General features: G+C 42.6%; 2 protein-coding genes across 3 annotated transcripts; both read left to right on the top strand.

Annotated features, from left to right (window-relative positions):
* The first annotated feature begins 7,122 nt into the window (after positions 1-7,122).
* On the top strand, positions 7,123-10,205 carry LOC143030349 (ATP-dependent DNA helicase Pif1-like). Its single transcript, XM_076193501.1, has 2 exons — positions 7,123-9,105; positions 10,017-10,205. The coding sequence occupies exons 1-2, from the start codon at positions 7,123-7,125 to the stop codon at positions 10,203-10,205; spliced, it is 2,172 nt and encodes a 723-aa protein (XP_076049616.1).
* Positions 10,206-12,854: 2,649 nt separating this feature from the next.
* Positions 12,855-21,008, top strand: LOC143031496 (glutathione S-transferase C-terminal domain-containing protein homolog). Of its 2 annotated transcripts, none has more exons than XM_076195415.1 (2): positions 12,855-13,010; positions 17,670-21,008. In XM_076195415.1, the coding sequence occupies exon 2, from the start codon at positions 17,737-17,739 to the stop codon at positions 19,642-19,644; it is 1,908 nt and encodes a 635-aa protein (XP_076051530.1). In that variant the 5' UTR covers positions 12,855-13,010; positions 17,670-17,736; the 3' UTR covers positions 19,645-21,008. The 2 variants fall into 2 exon arrangements, with proteins under 2 accessions (XP_076051530.1, XP_076051531.1); XM_076195416.1 differs by having other exon boundaries at positions 12,999-13,079.
* The last annotated feature ends 1,739 nt before the right edge of the window (positions 21,009-22,747 follow it).

The following is a 22,747-nucleotide window of genomic DNA, read 5'->3' as shown; positions in this document are numbered from 1 at the left end:
CCCCTTAGCCTCCCCAACTAAAAATTCCTGGTGCCGCCGCTGCAAATTATAATGTGGATTTCAAAGACTGCATTTCCTAGGTTTAACCTTAGTATTCTAAACGCCTAACTGTTGTTTGGTGAAATCTCAAGGGGCATGAGGTCCAATTAAAGATCTATTTCACTATTGCCCATCATTATGTGCAAACAGTTACACAATAATAATATCAAACAATAGAAAGCGATAGAAACACAGAGATCAAGGATACACTAGAAATGTATATATATATATATATATATATGTATATATATATATATATATATATATATATATATATATATATATATATATATATAGATTACGTAAACACAATGTGTTATACTGGTCATTCAACAGAAACGATGTTAAAACATGTAGGAACCACATGAAAGTGCTACTTCGCTATGCGACCTACAGTCAGTTGATGTGCAGTATAGCAGCGGAATAAGAATAAAGAAATCAACGACGGAGTAGCCATTGCTGTAAGATGCAGGCTTGAATCATAAAATAGTACCGGACTTGGAAGACTGAATCCCAACCGTACATATAGAAACCAAGAGAGGCCCCTTTAAGTGTAAGAAAAAGAGAGCTCGTTCGCTTGTGACCTCAACTAGAGAGCTCACTTTTCTGCACAGACACCAGCTAGCGAATACCTGTGAAATTTATATCTCCGAATAGTGTTAAGTGATTGTGTTGTGTTTCTATAATTATATACGTATAGCGCTATACAGTTACAGATATAAGGTAAAGTGTAGTGTTCTATTTAGTTTCAAAACAGTATTCTGTTACTGTACTCCAAAGGTAGGAGAAATAGTATAAGGTAAGCAGAGTAAGCTTCGTGTATTTAGTTTATTAGAGACCGCTTATTTTTTTCTTTGCCGTTTGTATTGCTAAAGAAGGAGCGAAATGGCTTGTGAAGGTTGTGTGAAACTGGAGGTCCGTCTCAGGATGTGTGAGGAGGAAATTCGTCTTCTCAGGAGTGCGCTCCGTGAGAAGAGTGAACCCTCCCCACAACCCAAAGAGCGTTCCACTTCTTCCCCTTCTGTCACTGCCGTGAGCGAGTGGCGCTCCGTGAGGTCCCGTTGTCGAGACCGCGTTCGGTAGACGTGTGCCCTGTGGAGCAACCACTGGCTCTAGCCAATCGTTTTGCTCTACTGGAGGATGAAGTGGCTGAAAACCAGGAGTTCTTGGTGGTGGGGGACTCCATGGTTCGAGGCTATGACGACATCTTGCAGCGGAAGACAAAGCGACGTTGCAAGCTTGTGTGTCAACCGGGCCGTGGGATCGCCGATTGTATCCAGTCCATCAGGGAGCGAGGACAGACGAACACGGTTACGATTGTTCATACGGGAAGTAACGATGTAGGTAGGTAGGGTGAGATCAGAGGAACTTGTTCGGAGTTCCATTGCTGTAAGATGCAGGCTTGAAGCATGAAATAGTACCGGACTTGGAAGATTCAATCCCAACCGTATATATAGAAACAAAGCCCCCTTTAAGTATAAGAAAAAGGAAACTAAAACGCATAGGCCCAGATTTCCCAATTTACATTTGACAGATTCCTTAAAGATGTCTCAAACAGACGAAAACGGTCGGTCACCATTTATCTAATTTTCCAGTCGATAATAATACTAAGAGAAACGAAGAATCATTACTGAAATGCAACATTCTTTTTGCACCACTGTTATACATTTTGTTTGTTAATATAATGAACGTTTAGCATAGGGGCTGAAGTGTTTACAAATATTTATGCTTCATGTCGCCTCACAAGGATTCTGAAATGTTTACTAAAGTGTCTTCTTATACAATGAACAAAGGTACTTGCTATGTTTATTAGATATCGGAGGTAATAGTATCTACTACCAATGTAGGATATCTTATTGTCTTTATATTAAATTATAAAATTAAAAAAATAATAAACTTGTAAGCATGTCATTTGTATCAAAATATATTCTATATATATGTTTTGGGTGGCTATTGAAACCAAGTTCGAATAGACAGAATATGATATATATTTTTTATACCACTGACAACAAATGCGTGCGCACACCACAAAGGCTGGCTTCAACTAACGCCAAGCTCCAGTTTTGCGCGGGAAAGACGTGCATCGCATTTGCGATATCTAGTAATATTACAATTATATATAATGTACACATAATTACAATAAATAATGAAACAATAAACAACAAATCATACGACACCTTTACAAAGAGGGGGAAACACATAATTCCCCAAATAAGCAACACACACTACGCCAACACATATATTTTTTCGAAACAATAATATTCGTCACAGGATATCAAGAGATTGAAAAATATTTTCTCAGAATGTTTAGCTCAGTGTTGATATGAACACAATTGTCAAAAATCATCTTTTCTATATCTTTAAAGCATTTTTCTCTGCCCGTGTTTAACGGTTTTCTCAGAATGTTTCGTTCAGTTGTAATATGAACACTTTTCAGAATTCATCGTCTTTTCTATATCTTTAAAAAGTTTTTCTCTAGGTTTTCTCAGAATGTTTCGCTCAGTGTTAATATGAAAAAAAAATAAAAAGTCATTGTCTTTTCTATAAAAAAGAATTCTTTACATGTGTTTAAGGATATTCTCAGAATGTTTCGCTCAGTGTTGATATGAACAGAATTGCCTAAATCAATTGTACTTTTTATATTTAAAAAAAAAAAAATCCTCCACATGTTTAAGGATTTTCTCAATGTTTCGTTCAGTGTTAATATGAACTCAATTGTCAGAATGTTTCGCTCAGTGTTAAATGAACATAATTGTCAAAATTTTATCGTATTTTCTATACGAATATTTTTCATATTTTCTCAACAAGTGTTTAAGGGATTTCTCAGAATGTTTCGCTCAGTCTTAATATGAACACAATTGTCAAAAAGCATCTTTTCTATCTTTAAAGCATTTTTCTCTGCACGGGTTTTCTCAGAATGTTTCGTTCAGTGTTGATATGAACACTTTTCAGAATTCATCGTCTTTTCTATATTCTAAAAGTTTTTTTCTCGAGGTTTTCTCAGAATGTTTCGCTCACTGTTAATATGAAAATTTTCAAAATTCATCGTCTTTTCTATATTTAAAAAAGATCTCTACACGTCTTTAAGGATTTTCTCAGAATGTTTCGCTCAGTGTTCATATGAATTGTTAAAATTCATCGTATTTTCTATCATATTAAAAAAAATTTAATGGGCCCTTACGCCGTTTCACGGTAAAAAGGATTACACCCGAAGGAGCGCTGTACTCGATCATAGGCTGTGAGGGTTTTTTGTGAACATGCCTGAAACAAATCTGAAATTATGCCACCAACAAAACCGACTTTCTACGGCGTTCCGGTTGATTCGAGGGAAGAGGAATGGCCAGAGCTACTTCAAAATTGGCAGTCCAAAGGTATCGCCATTTCTGGAAATGGGTAACGGAGAAGAAGAAGCTCGACAAGAAGGAGTTAAACAACGAGAAGACTAAAGCTCTAAAAAGTGAACATAAGGAGAAGTTTCCTAGCCTCTATGACGACAGCCAAACAAAGAAGTTTCAAGTAAAAGAGGAGATAAAGTTATTCCAGAGAAAGGCGATAGCCTTTAACGAGCTCCTGAAAGAACAGAAAAATTACGTCTACGACGAAGGTTTGCTTGATTCCTTGGAGCCCTATAGTGGAGAGATTTCCGAAGAAAGGGTAGAAAGTTTCATCAAACACTACTTCGCTGGCTATAAGAACTTCACCAAAAACGGAGGTAGGTCTGATCACACAGACTACCAGAAACACTATCTCTGTACGAGTTTAGGGACACAAAAACGCATTCAAAAGGCGAAAGCCTACGCCATAAAAACAGCTCGAAAACGAGCCCCCGAGCCAAAAAAGGAAGAAGAAAGCGTTCCCATGATTGTCGAAGAAGGAGAAGAAGAGCAAGAACAAACTGCGGGACCTGCCAGAGCGAAGCTCGAGGAGTTTGAGAGTAGTCCCTCTCCTCAAACCATAATAGAAGAGCAACATCCTGTCACGTCTGCAGACATGGAAACGGAGAAAATTGTCTCCGCCGCCGCACCTGCTGGTGACACACTAGCAGAGCAAAGGCAAAGCCTCAAAGAGCTCAAGGCTCAAAACCGTGAAGTTAGACAAAGGCGCCCCAAGCGGACAAAAGCTGAAATAACTAAAGAAGTCAAGATGTCTAGAGATATTAAGAATGAAATCAAGCTCATGAGATTGCGTGCAAAGATTCCCGCTGGCGGTTTTCTCTCCTGTGCCATCATTCCCAAACCGTCCGAGGACGAAGAAGTTCGTGCTGGAGTCCTAGAAAGAATAGCCAGTGTGCGCGAAGCGCGTGAAGAACGCAGTAAGAAACCCGTGTTCCTAGAGATGAAAGAGCGAATGCTCAGCACGTTTTGCGGTTACATCTCTGAAACCAGCGAAGCCAAGGTGCCTCAGCACTCGGTAGGCGAGATGGGCGCCTATAGATGCAAGCACTGCCAAGCGTTACTCTTCAAGAGAGAACGAAAGACGTTATGATGTAACGGAGGAAAAACACCCAAGGCAATATACGAGTTGTCACCCCTGGGCGATAACATCAAAGGCTTCTACGACGGTTCCTCCAAACTGTCGATCCACTTTCTTGATAACATCGTAGGGTTTAACAGTATCTTCTCTTTTACGTCCTTTGCGTCCTCGGGGACCTTGGAGGACAAAAGAGAGTCTGCAATCTTCTACAAAATCCAGGGTAAAATTTACCACCGTCTGGGTGGCATGAAGCCTAACTTGATGATTACGGAAGACGACAGCAGTCGTTTGGGTCTCAAAGATCCAACGTCAAGGAAAACGTTTTGGAAATCTGCAGTAAATTTCCTGGATTTGTACTTCTACCACGACAAGGAACAGCAATTAAAACTACGCTGCAACAGGTTTACCTACAGAAATAAAGACGGCGAGAGTCCCGAGACGTCTAAGCGTAGGAAACGCGAGGACGAACAATACCGAAGGAATGAGGGAATTATAGAGCTGTTATACACGTATTTGGTTAACAACAACGCTGCGCTGAGGGAAATCCTCAAAGAGGCGGAGACGTCAGCGAAGCTGGTCCAGGCTTACGTTACTCAGCACAGCTCTTTGCCAGACGTTACCATCACTCTTAAGACAGCAGAAAACGTCTCCACCAGGGAACACAAGGGCGTCTACCATCTACCGACGGCTTCCTGCCAAGTAGGGGCGATAGTCAACCTGGGTCCAGATACCGATACTTTGAAGGTCAGAATAGCGTCGCCTCTGCCCGATTCGAAATATGCCATCAAGATGATTAGCTCTACCAACTACTTCTACGATCTCTTCCAGTATCCCATGTTGATCCCCAACGGAGACAAAGGTTACAGCTTGAATATGGAAAAGAATGGCTCCGCCAAACGACTGACTGCGCTCATGTACTACTCGGCCCTTTACATGGAGAGAGAAGGGATCTTCAACCACATCACAAAATGCCGTCGGTTGTTCCAGCAGTTTGTGGTCGATAACTACGTAAAAATCGAGTCTAGCCGGTTGTGTTATTTTGAGCACCAACACTCCGGCATGCGCAAGGAGAGGGCCGACGTGCTGAGCTCTGCCGACAAAAGTGGTGTCGGGCAACGCATAGTGCTCTCACCGTCGTTTGTTGGAGGGCCCAGATACATGAAAGAGCGCCAACAGGATGCCCTGGCCTACGTTACGGCCTACGGGTCGCCCGACTACTTCATAACCTTCACTATGAACCCTAGATGGCCGGAGGTGTTAGAGGTGGTGAAGAAATTTGGCGGACCAGGGACCCAAGGGGCCGACAGGCCGGATCTTATGAGCAGGATCTTCAAGCTGAAGCTGGATAGCCTAATGGACGACCTGATACACAAAAAGGCCTTCGGGGCCGTCAAAGCTTATCTCTATAGTGTAGAATGGCAGAAACGCGGCTTGCCGCACGCCCACATACTATTGTGGATGGCTGTTCGCGTCACCGCGGATACTGTAGAGCAAGTCATAAGAGCCGAGATACCCGACAAGGAAAAGGAGCCGAGGCTCTACGACACCGTCACTCGGTGCATGATACACGGACCCTGCAAGGGTTATGACGAGTCACAACTGTGTTGCCAAGTAAAGAGCAAGAAACCCGGGCAGTGTGGCAAAGGATTCCCCAAGACGTGCAGAAATGAGCTGCTCTTTGGAAACAGCGGTTATCCCGAGTACGTCAGACGTTCCATAGGAGAAGGAGGTAACTCCTTCAAATTGAAGCTGAAGGACGGCCCCGTTACCGTAGACAATACTTGGGTTGTCCCTTACAACCCTTATCTTTGTATAAAATACGATGCACACATCAACGTCGAATGTTCCAATTCTATAAAGGCTATAGCCTACGTCACAAAGTACGTGAACAAGGGGTCGGACAAGGTGTTGTTCACAAAGACGACGGGAGAAGAAGACAACCGAGTCGTCAACGAGGTTAAAAATTATCAAGAGGCCAGATATGTCAACTCTAACGAGGCTGCGTGGAAGATCTTCAAGTTCGACATCCACAAGTGCTACCCTCCGGTGTTTATGCTGGATCTACACCTAGAGGGCGAGAAAGCCATCTTCTACAACGAGCGTATGACGGCGGCTCAAATTGCCAGAAAGGCCAAGGCCGATACCCAGCTAACTGCTTTTTTCAAGCTTTGCCAGAAGGACGAGTTTGCGAGAACGTTATACTATCACCAATTACCGCTCCACTACGTATATAATCTTCAGGAGACTATATGGGAAGAACGTAACGGAAATACATACAGTCTCGGACGCATACGTGCTGTAACCACAAAAACCGTAGAGCTCTTTTACCTCAGGTTGCTGCTAACCCATAAAAAGGGTCCCAAGTCGTACGAAGACCTCAGAACAGTAGACGGCGTCATGTACGAAACTAATCGCGAAGCTGTGAAGGCCCTAGGGTTGTTAACCGACGAAGCCACCTGGAAAGACACCATAATGGAGATCATTAACCACACAAACGACAGGAGACAACTAAGAGAAACCTATGCCAGTATGTTGGTCTTTTCTGACCTCTAGGACCAGTCCGAGATATGGGAAGAGATAAAGGACTATTTTTCCAGCGATTACTTGAACATGGCAAACCTAACAGATTACAACGACGAAATCTACCTGGATGCCCTGGATGACATCCAGCAACACGTGCTTAATTGTGGAGGGGGTTCAATCACCCAATACGGTCTCCCTGCTTCTAGAGGGGGCGTACGCCCCTCCAATCTCATCAGGAGAGAGAAGGCATATAACAAACAAAAGTTGAAGGAGTCTGTGGAGGAAAAAGTTAAGCTTCTCAACGACAAGCAGCGGCAAGTCTATGACACTGTCATGTATCGAGTCGAGAATAGTCACCGTTACAGGAACAATGGTGTGTTTGTCAACGCCGCTGGCGGAACTGGCAAGTCTTTCGTTTTGAATCTATTGATCGATACGGTCCGTTCACAGGGGAAGGTTGCCTTGGCGGTAGCCTCATCCGGGATTGCGGCTACAGTCCTCTCTGGGGGCCGCACGGCCCATAACATGTTCAAAATACCCTTGATGGAGTATGACGAGACTAGGGCGTGTAGCATCAACAAGAACACGGAATTGGCGAGGCTTCTGCAGCAGACTCAGCTGATCGTCTGGGACGAAGTCGTGATGGCCAACAAGAATATGCTGACTGCCGTAGATATCACTCTCCGAGATATCATGGATAACGACGATTTCATGGGAGGAAAAGTGTTTGTCTGCGCAGGAGACTTTCGCCAGATCTTACCGGTCATAAGAAATGGAGGGAAGACGGAGGAGCTAGCCTACTGCATCAAGTCGAGCTACATGTGGGACGGGCTCACCAAGCTAGAACTAACAGAAAACGTTCGTCTCAAGAAGGACGATGTCAAGAATAACAAGTTTGCGAAGCAACTTTTGTCGCTGGGGACTCGCGATGCCGGCGAGCTCTTCTTTGAGAAAGGTTTCGGGGTACGAGCAAATTCGCGGGAGGAGTTGGTTTTCAAGGTTTACGACGATTTGAAGGCAAACCACTTGAACCTCTCCTACTTCGAGAAGAGATCGATAGTCTCGCCCACTAACGACGATGTCGGCTGCGTCAATCAACTCATCTACGATCTCAACGAGGAGACGGAGGTCGTCTATTACAGCGTTGACACGCCGTCGGATCCAGAACCCGACGTACAAGCCTCTGTTTTCAACTCCATGTGCAGCCCGTCGGTGCCGCTGCACGACTTGAGGTTGAAGATTGGCTGTATTGTCATGGTAATGAGGAACATTTGTCCTCCTAGGATATGCAACGGAACCCGTTTAATGATTACTAATCTCAAGAAACACGTTGTTGTGGGCAAAATATTAGGAGGAACATATCGGGGCGATCAAGTCTTGATCCCGCGGGTCGTGTTAGAGGCCCAAGATACCCCTGTCCCATTCAAGCGTAAGCAATTTCCTATCAAGTTAAGCTACGTCATGACTATCAACAAGAGTCAGGGACAAACTTTTGATCGTTGTGGACTGTTGCTGGACTCGGTACAGTGCTTCGCACACGGACAGTTGTATGTAGCCTGTTCTAGGGTAACAAATTGGGATGCTTTGGTGTATTATACGGGCTGGCGCAAGGTAGGAAATGACGTTAGACGCCGTCCTGCTGTAAATGTGGTATATAAAGAATTGTTTGAAGCCCATGTGGGAGAAGAGGATGAGGAAGGTCCCACAGAAGAGGCTTTAGTTGCTGCTTCACTCATTCCTGAGGAGGCCGACGAGTCTGAAAGGACTAACAACATCCCAGAAGATATCCACAAGATCTCAGAAGACGATTGGGTCAAGATGATTATGCCGGATTGGTACGGGGAGGATGATGTGAAGGAGGTTTCCAGCAACAAGAAAGGAGCAAGTGAAGATCTATTGTCGAAAATAAAGAAGATGATAGAGGAACATATGACTAATATGACTGACGAGTCATCCGATGACGATGATGAAAAGGGCTCCGAGGCGAGCAGATCCCCAAAGAGAAAGCGGGAACCTGAAGAAGAGAAAGAAGAGGTTGACCAAGAAGAACAGCCTTCGGAAGAGGATGAGGTTTGTCTGCTTTCCCCGAAGAGAAAATGTATTCGAGAATGATGTTTTCAGTAAATAAAAAGCGTATAACTTATTCAATCTTTTAATGTCCTAAGCATATTAAAGGGTTAAAACAGGGGCGAAGCCCCAGGGCGCGAAGCGCCCGGAAGCGAAGCGAGCAGCGCCGCAGGCCAAGCCCCCAGGCGGAGCCTGGCCGGCGAAGCCGGTGGGCTTGTACTGTATATATAAATAAATATATTGGAAAAACAATAAGGGGTCTGCATGGATTAAGCAGGAAGTAAAAGAAAATATACATCTTCCCCATGCCAAACCATTTTACTTTACCAGTAATGGCTAATTAAATAAAATAAGTAAATGAAATAAAAAATAAAAAAGACTAATGATAAATATATCCTGTGTTCTGTTTGTAGCACGATAATCTACTACATAGGAAAATAAAAGCCCAGATATTCTTAGGATTTCTTATGGTGGTTCAAACCATGTAGTCAGCATTGAAACTATTGGTTGTTTTAAGAAAAGGTTAGACAACTTTATGGATGGGGATGATAGGTGGTCATGGACATGGAACTGCCTAGTATAGGCCTTAGAGGCTATTGTAATCTCTTTCATTCTTGATTTTCTTAAATGTGACGAGTCTGATTCTGGTCACAGAGTAGAGGTTAGGAATGGTATCCGCAGATCAAAGGGAAACACTGGTTGTTTCTAGTTTAATCTAGTTTGAGTGTATTGCGACTCATATTTTTGTATGGACGCGTTATGTTTCTTACATATTTGCATTATTCTTGTGCTGATACTTAAGATTTTTTCTACAAAAGAGATATGTTTGACTAGTATTCGTGACGTCACTATTGTAGTGGCAGTGCTCCATCCGCCAACACCGACCGCGTTTGAGACAAACGTCTCCCATGCAGACCGAGTCGGGGCTGATGACGTCACCAACGCAAGCGGAAGTTCGCGCACTCACCAGGGCTCGCAATTGGCCCATAGCCAAAGGGAAGGCGGCCACTCAGAAGACTAGTCAGAAACCGGGACCTGACTGTGAGCCGCTACCAGGACTCAAAAGACGGCCTCTTGCCAACGGAGGGCAGAACAGCCCCTAATCTCTCGCTTAATCGCCCGGTGGCAAAAGCCCTCTTTTATACACTACTATCTTTTCTCATTTTCTTACAGACATTCTTCCCCTCCTACAAAAACAGATCCCGTGCGAGCGGGTGGTCTTAACTAGAACAGCCTATTCGATCGCATTAGCAACAACTTGACTAGCTCCAAGGCGTTCCCTCTCTCCTAACACCGGATCGAGGACTTCCACATCCAGATCTCAGGTTCGCCACATTCTCGACTGATTCCATGAATAAAGAGAATGAAATTGCTGCTTTTATTTCCTTCGTTGTCCTTCATACCAAAACACCACAATACGTCATCTTTGTTTTTCTGCAACGCACAAAGGTCGACATATCACAGTGGCTGACATCATCTTTACCATAATTATTATTTCTATTATTGATAATTTATAGAAATAATAGAGTATTGCTTCAACTATTACATTTCCCCAGCGAGAAAAAAAAAAATGGCAGGAGGTGCTGAAGTGATGTCGGCCGACTGCTGTTGTCCACAGTGGCCGGGGGTGGGTGGGGTGCCCACTTCTTTCGGCCAACGTGCCCCGGCCGCGGACCGTGGCGGAGCACCCCTTCGGACGGGCTAAGTGATGTCGGGGGTGGGGTGCCCACTTCTTTCGGCCGACGCGCTACCAGGGCAGGCTTCTAAAAGGCCAACTACTTTAATTGATAACTAGATTTTGACATGTATGGTGGGTAAAAGTAAAGTGATGAGATGTACAAGGGGTGAAAGTGGCAGCAGACTGGAAGTGAGCGTTAAGGGAGAGCGACTGGAGAAAGTGGATAGTTTTAGATACTTGGGTGCGAATGTGGCAGGAAAGGGTGGAGGTAGAATGTAGATTGAGAGAAGCGAGTAAACGCCTTAGTGGATTAAAAAGTGTAATGAGGAATAGAAATTTGGGGATGAAAGAAAAGAGGAGATTGTATGAAGGAGTGATTGTGCCAACAGCACTGTATGGGGCAGGAGCATGGAACATAAGAGAGAAGGAGTTTGAATGTGTTTGAGATGAGGTGTCTGAGAAGTATGATGGGGGTTATTAGGCTGGATAGAGTGAGAAGGAGAACAGGGGTGGTAAGGGAGTTGGGGGGATAGGGTGGATGAAAGAGTATTGGGATGGTTTGGACACATGGAAAGAATGAGTGAAGAAAGATTAGTAAAAGAGGTATGGAAGGCAGATGTGGAGAGAGTGAACATGAAGGGGCGACCTAGGAAGAGATGGATGGATGGGTTGAAAGGGGCTTTGGGGAAGAGGGGAATGACTGTTGAGGAAGGACGGGAGAGGACAGAAAACAGGGGTGAATGGAGAATGGTTGTATATGGATGATGTGATGCATGAGGTGGAATAGGGGTGAGGTAGTATGTGTGAGAAAAAAAATGACGCAGACCGAAGGGATTTCTCCCCGTCTTCTCTTTTTCTGCATAAGGGGACGGAGAGGGGGGGTCGCCGATTTAACGAAGCGGCCTTGCTGTGGATGTGCTGTGTCTTGCGACACTGCTTCTGACCCAGGGCAGTGGACAAGATGCAGGGATGACCCGTCATCCAGGAGGTGCCAAGATAGGAGGGAGGGAATTCGAGTGTATTAGGGATGGAATGGGTGGGAATGGTTTTTATGACTTTTTCTTTTTGGTTACCTCCCTTGTAAGGGGGAAAATCCTTTGGTATATGGTAAGGTATGGTTGATAAATAAACTGGAATTAAGTAATAAGATTACAAATTAACCACGTCTGAAGGAAACAGCGCTGAGTTATCAAATGACAACGGGATTTTTTCCATAACGGGAGAGGCAGTAGACTGGAATGAAGGATATTGTAGAGGAACATATATGGAATTAAAGCAACCAGTTAATGGAATAGTTATTGCAATTTTATCATAATCATTGGGTAGTGTTTTCAAGATGTTTCAATGATTTCCCACTGATATATTAATAACAGCCACTCATTATCACATTTTAGTCAAGACCTAAAGGATTAGACATATAGTTAAACTGTGCAGATAAAAAAAAAATTGAATCAGCCTTAATCAAAGAATGTCCGAACTTGAACATCTCCAAAGGTCAATGGTCCCCGGACATAATCTCACGGCTAGCTGTGAGCCGCTTGGTTAAGAATTATCACCCTCTTGACCCCGCTTCCCGCCCGCTTCACTCCTGACCTCACACCTCCACCCACACATCCCCTCACCTCTGACTCCGCCCTGCGTGACGGATTGCCCTGTTTTAGCTCTACGTGTTTCCCTTCTACTCGCATCTCAATTGTATTCATGTCTCTGTAAATTCTTGTAATCTGTACTTTCCTGAAAAGGGCTATAGCTATTAGCCGAAATATAGAAGTTACACTTTCTTCTAAAGTTTCCTTTTATTCCGACTGTGGGTTCTTCGTGATTATTATTTACAAATGTGCCACAACATTTTGTCTAAGTGATAGGAATATAATTTAATTCAATCCCGTTTATATATTCGTTTATTGATCATTTTATGAAAGTTGTGTGCGTGTTCAACTAAGCCCAAAATTGAGTAATTAACAACTAATTCTTTTGGTCAATGAAAGTTTGTATACACTATACGACAGTATGTAAACAAATTAAAAAGATAGCACCCAACTAGAATTGAAAGGAGGGCTGGATAGAAAATGAAAGAGAACATTACTGCATGAATAGAATTATAGGAAAAATACCAGATTAATAATTAGTAATATGAATTAACGTTAGTGTAGACAGATAATAACAAATTTTCGTCTGATCGATCATGTTTGTTTACATATTAAACAGCTGATGTGTTTACGCAGATAGTGTAAGTTCTTTATTTTTAATTTTCTATTCAATAGTGCTAGGAGTCTTATAATTGTAATACATCGGTAGCGTAAGTGGCAAGACAATTATTTTCGTTTACAATATTCTGCAGGGTTTAGAATTACAAAATTCATTACAAATTTATCACCGTAATTTACCCCCACCTGATTTGAAATACACATCAAAATGAAAGTCCATTCGTAATGAGTTATATTTTAGTTTACAAAGTACTAATTCTAGATATCGAATTAATGATGTCAAGCGCCAGATAAACAATAAGGAGATTAATACATTTTTATATGAAAATATATGTATCTTAATTTCTTTGTCAATGAACTTATGAAAGCAGTTCTTTCACTTGTCTTGTCACCAAGTTTAGTCAGCAATGCTAACTACTAATGATTTTTTTTCTTAGACAGGCAAGATCTAAAAGATGTGAAGAACGAGTTTTCCATGTAGATAATAGTAACAGTTGCATAATTTACTACATGTTACACATTTAGGCTTAGCTGTGCATATTTTCAATTATCAAATTGCTCATTTCTGAGAGAAAAAAGGCTAAGAAACATGAATAAAGCATTAAAATATTTATATATAGATACCTTACCTTTAGATTTTTACTTGGAAAACTAATTTGCCAAGGTTGATAACCAAATTTGTGTTTAAATCGGTGAAAAATTTGTTTGCTTTTGAAGAAGGGCATGCACTTGCAGAATAACAAGACAGTTTGAATATTATGTGCATGCGCTGAACGCTCCAGGCATTCAAACTAAGCCAAACAAATTCCAATGGGACGGAAAAGATGGAGATGTAAACAGTACATCTGCGATGGTGGCTCCACACGTGGATTCACGCATACCTAATAATTACTTGGAATCCAACGGGCCGCAAAAGATGGTGATGTAAATGGTACATCTGCGATGGTGGCACCATGCGTGGATCTGCGCATACCTAATTATTACTTGGAATAGCTTAGAATAGTGCTTCTTAACCTGGGGAACCTGTAACCCTAAGGGAAAGAAAACCTTGAACCCGGGGGTACAAGACATGGTAGCCAGTGTAACGGCACTATACATTTACTATGGGAAAGCAATAGCAAGGCTTTGTATCACTAATCCTTTTCATATGTTTGTATTGGATGGGGGTACGTGAAATTTTTTTGAGATATCAAGGGGTACTAAGGGCACTGAAAGAGATTAAGAACCATTGGCTTAAAAGATCATATAGCCCAAGCTCAAACAATACACGAGTTCAAATCTAAATATGATAATTGGAAATCAAGGATGAAGATTAAGTTGAAACAGGATATGAAATTGAGTCTAGGTACAATAAAATTTGGAAGTTGTAGACAGGACCTAACAAGGACCTAACAGGCATTGCTTCTTTCTATAATTAGGTAAATACAATGAGGACACGACATAAAGGAGGAAGATGTGGTTGTCTTGGAACAGGGATTAGGTTAGGTTGGGTTATTCTGGCTGAATTTATGAAGCGGCCTTGCTATGGATGTGCTGTGTCTTGCGACACTACTTCTGACCCAGGGCAGTGGACAGGATACAGGGATGACCCGTCATCCAGGAGGTGCCAAGATAGGAGGGAGGGTGGAGGGGAGTGGAGTATATGGGAAATGAAATGGGTGGGAGGGATTTCTATGCCTTTTTCTTTTTGGGTACCCCCCCCCAGTGTAAGGGGGAAAAAGCCTTTGGTACATGTATGTATGGGTTATTCTGGACCTTGCTGGGAAGGGCAGTGTTGGATTTGGTTTGATTAGGTTAGGTATATGCTCGATTGGTAATCGGTTATCTTCCATGAAATTAATACATTAACTAGTGGTTCAGAATAAGGTCTGGAAGAGATGAACATATGTGCATGTACAGTAATAAGTATGTATGTATATATGTGAATAAATCACAAAAACACGTAATTCACAAAATGTGTAATAAAACCACTTGGAAAATAAAATGGAAGGTGCCCGAACATTTTTGCCTATTTATGACATTTTCAAAGGTGAAAATGTCTTAAATAGGCAAAAATGTTCGGTCACCTTCCATTTTATTTTCCAAGGGGTTTTATTACACATGTATGTGTATATATATATACATACATACATATACCAAGGCTTTTTCCCCCTTTCAAGGGAGGTAGCCAAAAAGGGAAAGGCATAAAAACACTCCCACCCATTTCATCCCTAAATACACTCCACACCCCTCCCACCCTCCCTCTCATCTGAGCACCTCCTGGATGACAGGTCATCCCTGCACCTTGCCCACCGCCCTGGGTCAGAAGCAGTGTTGCAAGACACAGCACATCCACAGCAAGGCCGCTTCATTTAATCGGCGACCCCCCCTCTCCGTCCCCCCTTGCATATAAGGAGAGGACGGGGAGAAATCCCTTCGGGCTGCGTCAAAATTTGCTCACACATACTACCTCACCCCCCCGCCCCCGCCCATTCCTCCTCATGCAATCACAACATCATCCATATACAGTATAAGCTCTTTTAACCGGCACGAGTGGGACCAAAGACGTGCTGGAAAGGGGAAATCCCGGTTACGAGAAGGAATATTAAAAAATACATTTATTGCCTTTATTCATAGAGTACTTAAATAAAATTCATTCAATGGCTTCACTTTTGTTGTTTATTTATTTACCAGTATATACATATTTATTTATCTTTATTTATTTTCATGAAATCACGCATGTCTCTTTGTTTAGAATGTTTGTCTCTCTCCATTAAAAATTCATTTTGAAGACAGTGAAGAGACATCACGTCGTGAGTCCCCATGTAGGTGCACTGCTCCGCAAACTTGATAAATGTTGCCAATCCTTTAGCTGCATCCTTCCACGTTACTCTTGGCTCTGGGTCATCTTCCACTTCACTATCAGCCTCTGTTTCCTTACCATACTTCTCTTCAATCACTGCCTGAATGATTTCGTCGTCAGTTAATGTGGGGGTGATAGCTTCGTCATTGTCGACCTCCATCCACTCCTGAAGAGCATCAGTGACGCTAACCTTAGCACTACCACGCATATCCTTCAACTCGGCCATCACTGCCTTCCTTTGCTGTCGGTATGTGTTTGTGTGTTGAGAGAGTTGCTAATAGACAGTCGCACGCTTAACATCAGGTGTCTTATTACAGTGGGCACTGGGCCTGACGGAGCGGCGGGATTTGTGCGAGATGGCGGGAAAGATGCACGCTACCTCTGGCGGCGGCGGGAGTGGTGCGGGAATTTTAGATTTTATTTTTTCGAATTTTTATACAAAATTGTTATTTCCTCATGAATAATATGCTGGTTATAAGAAGGAGCCGGATACGAGAATAACGGATAAAAGAGCTTTTACTGTACAACCATTCTCCACTCACCTCTGTCTTCCGTCCTCTCCCTTCCTTCCTCAACAGACATTCCCCTCTTCCACAAAGCCCCCTTCACCCCATCCATCCACCTCATCCTAGGACGTCCCCTCATGTTCACTCCTTCAACATCTGCCTTCCATACCTCTTTTACTAGTCTTTCTTCACTCATTCTTTCCATGTGTCCAAACCATCCTAATACTCTTTCATCAACCCTATCTCCCAGCTCCTTTTTCACCCCTGTTCTCCTCCTCACCTCCTCATTTCTCACTCTATCTAGCCTAGTAACCCCCACCATACTTCTCATACACCTCATCTCAAACACAATCAAACTCCTTCTCTCTTCTTCTCTTATGTTCCACATTTCTGCCCCATACAGTGCTGTTGGCACAATCACTCCTTCATACAGTCTCCTCTTAGCATCCATTCCTAAATGTCTATTCCTCATTACACTCTTTAAACCACCAAGGCATTTACTCGCTTCTCTCAATCTACATTCTACCTCCACCTTCACTCCACCTTTTCCTGCTACACTTGCACCCAAGTATCTAAAACTATCCACTTCATTCAGTCGCTCTCCCTTAATGTTCACTTCCAGTCTACTGCCACTTTCACCCCTTGTACATCTCATCACCTTACTTTTACCCACATTTATCTTTAGCTTTCTTCTATCACATACTCTCCCAAACTCTGCCACCAGCTTCCTCAATCCCTCCTCCGATCCTGCCACAAGCGCAGTGTCGTCCGCAAACAACATATATATATATATATACATATATACACACTTTTGCATATAAACATACAGGGAATATGCAACAGTAATCACATAAAACACGTGAATAAAGATATTTTGCTGAAACCAAGAGGAAATTAAAGATTGATTTCCTCATGGTTTTAGCAAAATATCTTTATTCATGTGTTTTATGTGATTACTGTTGTGTATTACCTGTATGTTTATATGTAAAAGTAAATATACAAATATATATATATATATAGATATATATATATAGATATATATATATACTGTATATATACATGTATATATACATACATATATATATGTATATATATGTATATGTATATATATATATATATATGTATATATATATATATATATATATACACACACATGTATGTATAATAAAACCACTTGGAAAATAAAATGGAAGGTGACCGAACATTTTTGCCTATTTAAGACATTTTCACTTTTGAAAATGTCTTAAATAGCAACAAATGAATAAATAAAATAAAAAAATACAAGTAATATATATGTATTACATTCTTTTAATGCACTGTCTGGTATATTGCAGATATGGCAGACTGAAGTAATATACCAGTAGTACTCAATAATTCCCATCAATTGAGAATGGACACAAGATGGATGGGGACATGCCAGGAAAGAGTCGTTCAGAACCAGATATGGATGAAATTCATCCAGGAGTTATTGATATTGCGCAACAGCCGGAAGAGCCAAGGAAGGAGTACGCCCATTTATTTCTTGAAGGATACGAAGAAGGTAATGACGCAATGAGCGTGACAGCAGCTTCTCTAGTATCTCTTTTTGTGGTCGAGTATTGCAAAAATGCAGCCGTTCAGGTCTTCGTAGTTAACCGTGGTGAAACTAGAGGTGTAGACGACAACAAAAAGAAAATGCTTTTCCCCGTTTGCAACAGTCGCCTGAGTTTTCCCGTAAAGTTTCTGGACTGTAGTGCCACTCCAATGGAGATACGGAATTGTGAGCTTCCAGCGGTGCTCACTCCGGGCGAAAACTGGACTGTGGTTGGTCTGTGCTCGTCTCTTAGATTCGTAATTCAGAGGACGGTAGAAGTTTTCCCAGGACACGATTGCGAATTCCTCCTCGGATTCAGGAAGGGTTGCTTGCAAGCTTGTGCAGAGGTTAGTGTTTGGACGAAGTTTTGTGAAGTTGAGATCATTCGGACTTTAGCCAGAGTGTATGAGATGGGTGGCTTAGAAAACGGAGAAGCGAGAGTTCCCGAAGATATTTTAAGACTGGAGCATCACTTCCGTCATCCGCCCATTCTCCACAATGCCCTTAAGCGCAAGCAGGAACACATCAGAAGAACCGTTGTGAGTAAAGAGGAGCGAGAGGACCTGATTCGCAAAAAGCTCAAAGATCTGCCCGAATTGGAGCATAATTATGCTGAAGGACTTGATATGACGTTGGCAGACGTCATTCTCTTCGTCTGTGTTCATCTCATCGTGGCGACTTTGCGACCATTCGTAGACTTGGAATTCAACTGCCCACTCGTTCACAAGTGGTGGGTTTTGATCGCCGGGCTGGAGAAAACCAAAAGCGCTGTTTTGGTCATCGCAGATGCACTGCAAACTTTGTCCGTGTGTCACGAGGAAGTAGACGGAGAAGTCCGAGTGGTCATTCCAGAAATTCCCCCAGACAGCTTGTACAAAAGTGATCCGGATCGGTACAAATCGCGATGGCGCATGTATACTAATCAGTCAGATATCGAACGTGTTGTAAACTTGGTTCTCCCCGAATTTCCAAATCTGGCCTACAATCCTCATCCGAGGCTCGGACATCTCTCCCTTGACTGGAAGGCTCTTCCAGCTGCTGTCAATCCCGAAGAGGGTCAGTTGCCAGTGTCACGCTTGGAAAGAAAATGTCAACAGATCGAGAATATTGTGTCGGCAGTGCTTGCAGTGGCCAAAGACGGTGACGTCATCGTTGATTTCTGTGCGGGTGGAGGTCACGTGGGTATTGTGGTAGCATACGTGCTTCCCGCCTGCACTGTTTTGATGGTCGAGAACAAGGAAGCTTCCTTGAATCGTGCAAAAGAGCGGGTTCAGAAGTTAGGGCTTTGTAACGTTCAATTCTACCAGTGTAACCTGGACTACTTCCGTGGAAAGTTCGACGTCGGTGTCTGTCTTCATGCTTGCGGTGTTGCCACAGATTTGGTGCTTCAAAAATGTTACGATAGCAGTGCAGCTTTTGTTTGCTGTCCGTGCTGCTACGGGAGCATACGACCCAACCACATGCTGCAGTATCCAAGAAGTGCCGTTTTGCGTCAAGTATCCCTTTCCTTAGACGATTTCCTGATATTGGGTCATGCCGCTGACCAGACTCATGGCCCGGACAATCCGAAGACGGAACAGGGGCATACTTGTATGCGGATTGTTGACGCTGATCGGCTCAAACAGGCCAAGGAATTCGGGTTCTCCACCTCGCTTGTTCTCATGGACCCGCCGTCATGTTCACCAAAAAATCACCTCCTCATAGGAGTTCCTTCCAAGTCATCAGCTCTCCTTTAGAATATACAAGGTCACTGAAAATAACATAAGAATGAAGGAGACTGCAAGAGACCACAAGGCCTACACTAGGCAGCTCTGTATCCATCACCACCTGTCATCCCCATCCATAAAGTTGTCTAATCATTTCTTAAAACAACTGATAGTTTCAGAGCTTACTACATGGTTACTAAGTTTATTCCATTATCTGTTGCCTTAAATTTAAATCATCGTATTAAGGCAACAGGGCAGGACTCACAGCAATTTACTGTCATTGGGACAAATTTATATTTAAGAAGGAAATAGGCAAGAACTGGTTTATTAATAGGGTGGTCAACAAATGGAATAGACTTAGTAACCATGTAGTGAGCACTGAAAGTATCAGTTGTTTTAAGAAACAATTAGACAACTTTATGGATGGGGATGACAGGTGGTAATGGGCATGGAACTGCCTAATGTATACCCTATGGTCTCTTGCAGTCTCCTTCATTCTTACATACATCAGAGACTGTAAAGCCATAGCCTCAGAGAAGGTGAGGAGCTTATATCAGGAAGCACATATGCAACTGAAACTAACACCTTTGCTCTGTCTGCTTGAACTGTCGGGGCAACAGTCATCCCTGGGAAATGGAGAGAATTATGGGATTTGAACCTAAATTACATGAGATCAGGACACATCCAATGATGACACCAACACGTCATAGTATTCAGAGTTTTCAGGCTATTTTGTATATATCTCCAAATAAACTTTGTAGTGTTATCAGGTTTGTAAGAAAGTGAAACTGTTGCTAATATTAGAAGAGAGCAAGCAGCCTTGTCTGATTGTATGTGGACAATTGTGTTGGTGGGAAAGATAGTTGACACAAATGGGCAAAGATCTTTAACTTATTTCAGAGACCAAATGTTGGCCCTATGGAGCTGTGTCTCCGAGTGTATGGGCATGTTTTAGTGGGTTTTGAAGATGGCTGTTGGAAAGGTGATTATTCTCTGTCTCGCAGAACCACCACCAGTTTCAATTTTTGTACGTGTCTGTACTGTAATACATTTTCAGTTCACCTGATTTTTTTTTTCTCATAAATTTTCTTGTCTTTTGTATGGTATAAAGATTTTATTGTAGTTGAAAGATTGGTGATATTGTTTAACCATTGTGTACCCTGAAGGACTGGATATATCAAAGTGAAATAGATTTGTGGACAATGTTGGAAATTCTCTTGTAGAAACCACCCACACCCCATGATGATAGGGTCCTTGACATACATTGGAAAGGTGATTATGGAGTACTGTTGAATTTTTTTCATTAATGTACAGACATCTCTTAAGATACATCTAATAGTGTTTTTAAAAGAACTTGTAAAAAATAAAAGATAATAAAGCATTTATGGCCTTTTCCCACGAGATGTATTGCATCTCTTTTCCCTGAATAGCAGTGTTCCTAATAGATTATAGATAATTTACTGCATTGCCTCTGATCCAGGGCAGTGGGTGAGATGCAGGGATGAAGGAAAAGAGGGAGGGAGGGGTGGTGAATGGGAGTGGAGTATGTGGGGATGAAATGGGTGGAAGTGGATTAATGACTTTGGCTACCTCCCATGTAAGGGGGAAAACCCCTCATTGGGCTTGTTTGAGTTATCCTTAGTATATTCTTATCTGTGACCCAATATATATTCTGTACATTTTATTATTTTATTTGGTATTGGAGTGAACTGATTATAAACTGATTTTACATTGAAATAAATCCAATCAAATTATCTTTTGTGACAAAAGAGATTAAACGTAATAAGCTGATCCAAAGTCAGGTAGAGCATGAATATCAAAACTCTGTCAAGAAAGGAAGAAAATTATATAAAGAAAAAAATATTTACAAAGATATGAGAAAATTTACAAAAAAAAATTGTGATAATTTAATGAACATCTAGGTTTTCTTGGTTATATGTGTATAGCTGGGATGCCAGGTGCAGTTACATAGCCAAACCATAATCCACTGTAGGATGTGAGATCAAGTATCTGTAGGAAGCTCTCAAGGATGCAATATAATAGAGTGACAGCACAAAATACATTTGTTCCGAAGAATACAAACTCTTCGGTACTCCTTACAATAGGATACTTCGCGTAGCGCAAATATTTCTACCGCTAAATTAAAATCCTCACTCTGTGGGTCTGGGCAACGCTTATCCTCAGTAAGGGGCCCTATTGGGGCAAGGGGGGCCCTTGCCCTCCACCACAAGTCTCGCACACTATACTCCATTCTCTTCGCGGTAGTCAACGAGTCAACATCTCTCAACTATACCTATTTAGTTTTTATCGATTTCCCCCTTATTGGGCCGATTTTCAGTCAAAATCCCTTATTAGCTCGGCAGCGAACCGTTTTAATCAACGGTTCAATATTTACGTTGTGTGCCGAAAATCAAGCAATCCGCTTCGATTGTCGCCAGCTCACTCCCAGGACGCTAAGGAGTTCGTCGTCCTTCAATTTCATCGGGGTTTACCTACGCCATCCTGTGTCCTGGAATTTCTTGAGTGCCCTCTCCCTTTCCTGTATTATTCCCCTAACCGCCACCGGGTATCCTACCCTTCACTGTAAGTATGGAATCTTCGCCGAAGGGAGATACCCTTGTCTCACCCCCTTACCGCCAGCCCAAGTGGATCCTCACATTTGGTGTATCAAGTGTAGAGCTCTCAAGTGTTCACCTTCATCCCCGTGTGAGACGTGCATTCAGTGGGATGATAGTCAGTGGTCCGTGTACTTTCATGTTCACAGGAAAGCGCATGCAGGGAAACAGGTGCGCAAGCATAGGAAATGGCTTCCACTTTCACCCCCAAAAACAAGAGAAGGCAGACTACGGCTTCAGAGGCGACGAGCAATTCTCTCCCTCCTCCAAAGCGTAGTAGACAGGAAAGTGGTACAACGTCCACCTCGAGTCATTCTCAGGCCAAGTTGTCCTCTATTCCTTCAACCAGGACGGTTAGCGTAGACGGACATGCGCCTCCGTCCACCTCTAGCTACCGCTCCTGTACGAGATTTTTCCCGGAGGAGGTCGCTTGCGGCTTCCCCTCGACCCATCCCGAAAACTCGACGCCGACACGGATATAGAACCCGGGTTCGAAGACAAAGAGCCCCTCAGCCTCT

Source organism: Oratosquilla oratoria, chromosome 12, assembly GCF_046742065.1.
Source record: "Oratosquilla oratoria isolate Oo_2021 chromosome 12, ASM4674206v1, whole genome shotgun sequence".
Classification (NCBI taxonomy): domain Eukaryota; kingdom Metazoa; phylum Arthropoda; class Malacostraca; order Stomatopoda; family Squillidae; genus Oratosquilla; species Oratosquilla oratoria.
This window is presented reverse-complemented; position numbering and strand designations above follow the sequence as displayed.

Coding starts and splice junctions, on each gene's coding strand:
- LOC143030349 (XM_076193501.1), top strand. CDS start 7,123: ATGGCAAACCTAACAGATTACAACGACGAAATCTACCTGGATGCCCTG. Junction 9,106..10,016: donor AGCCTTCGGAAGAGGATGAG/GTTTGTCTGCTT, acceptor TCTCCCATGCAG/ACCGAGTCGGGGCTGATGAC.
- LOC143031496 (XM_076195415.1), top strand. CDS start 17,737: ATGGATGGGGACATGCCAGGAAAGAGTCGTTCAGAACCAGATATGGAT.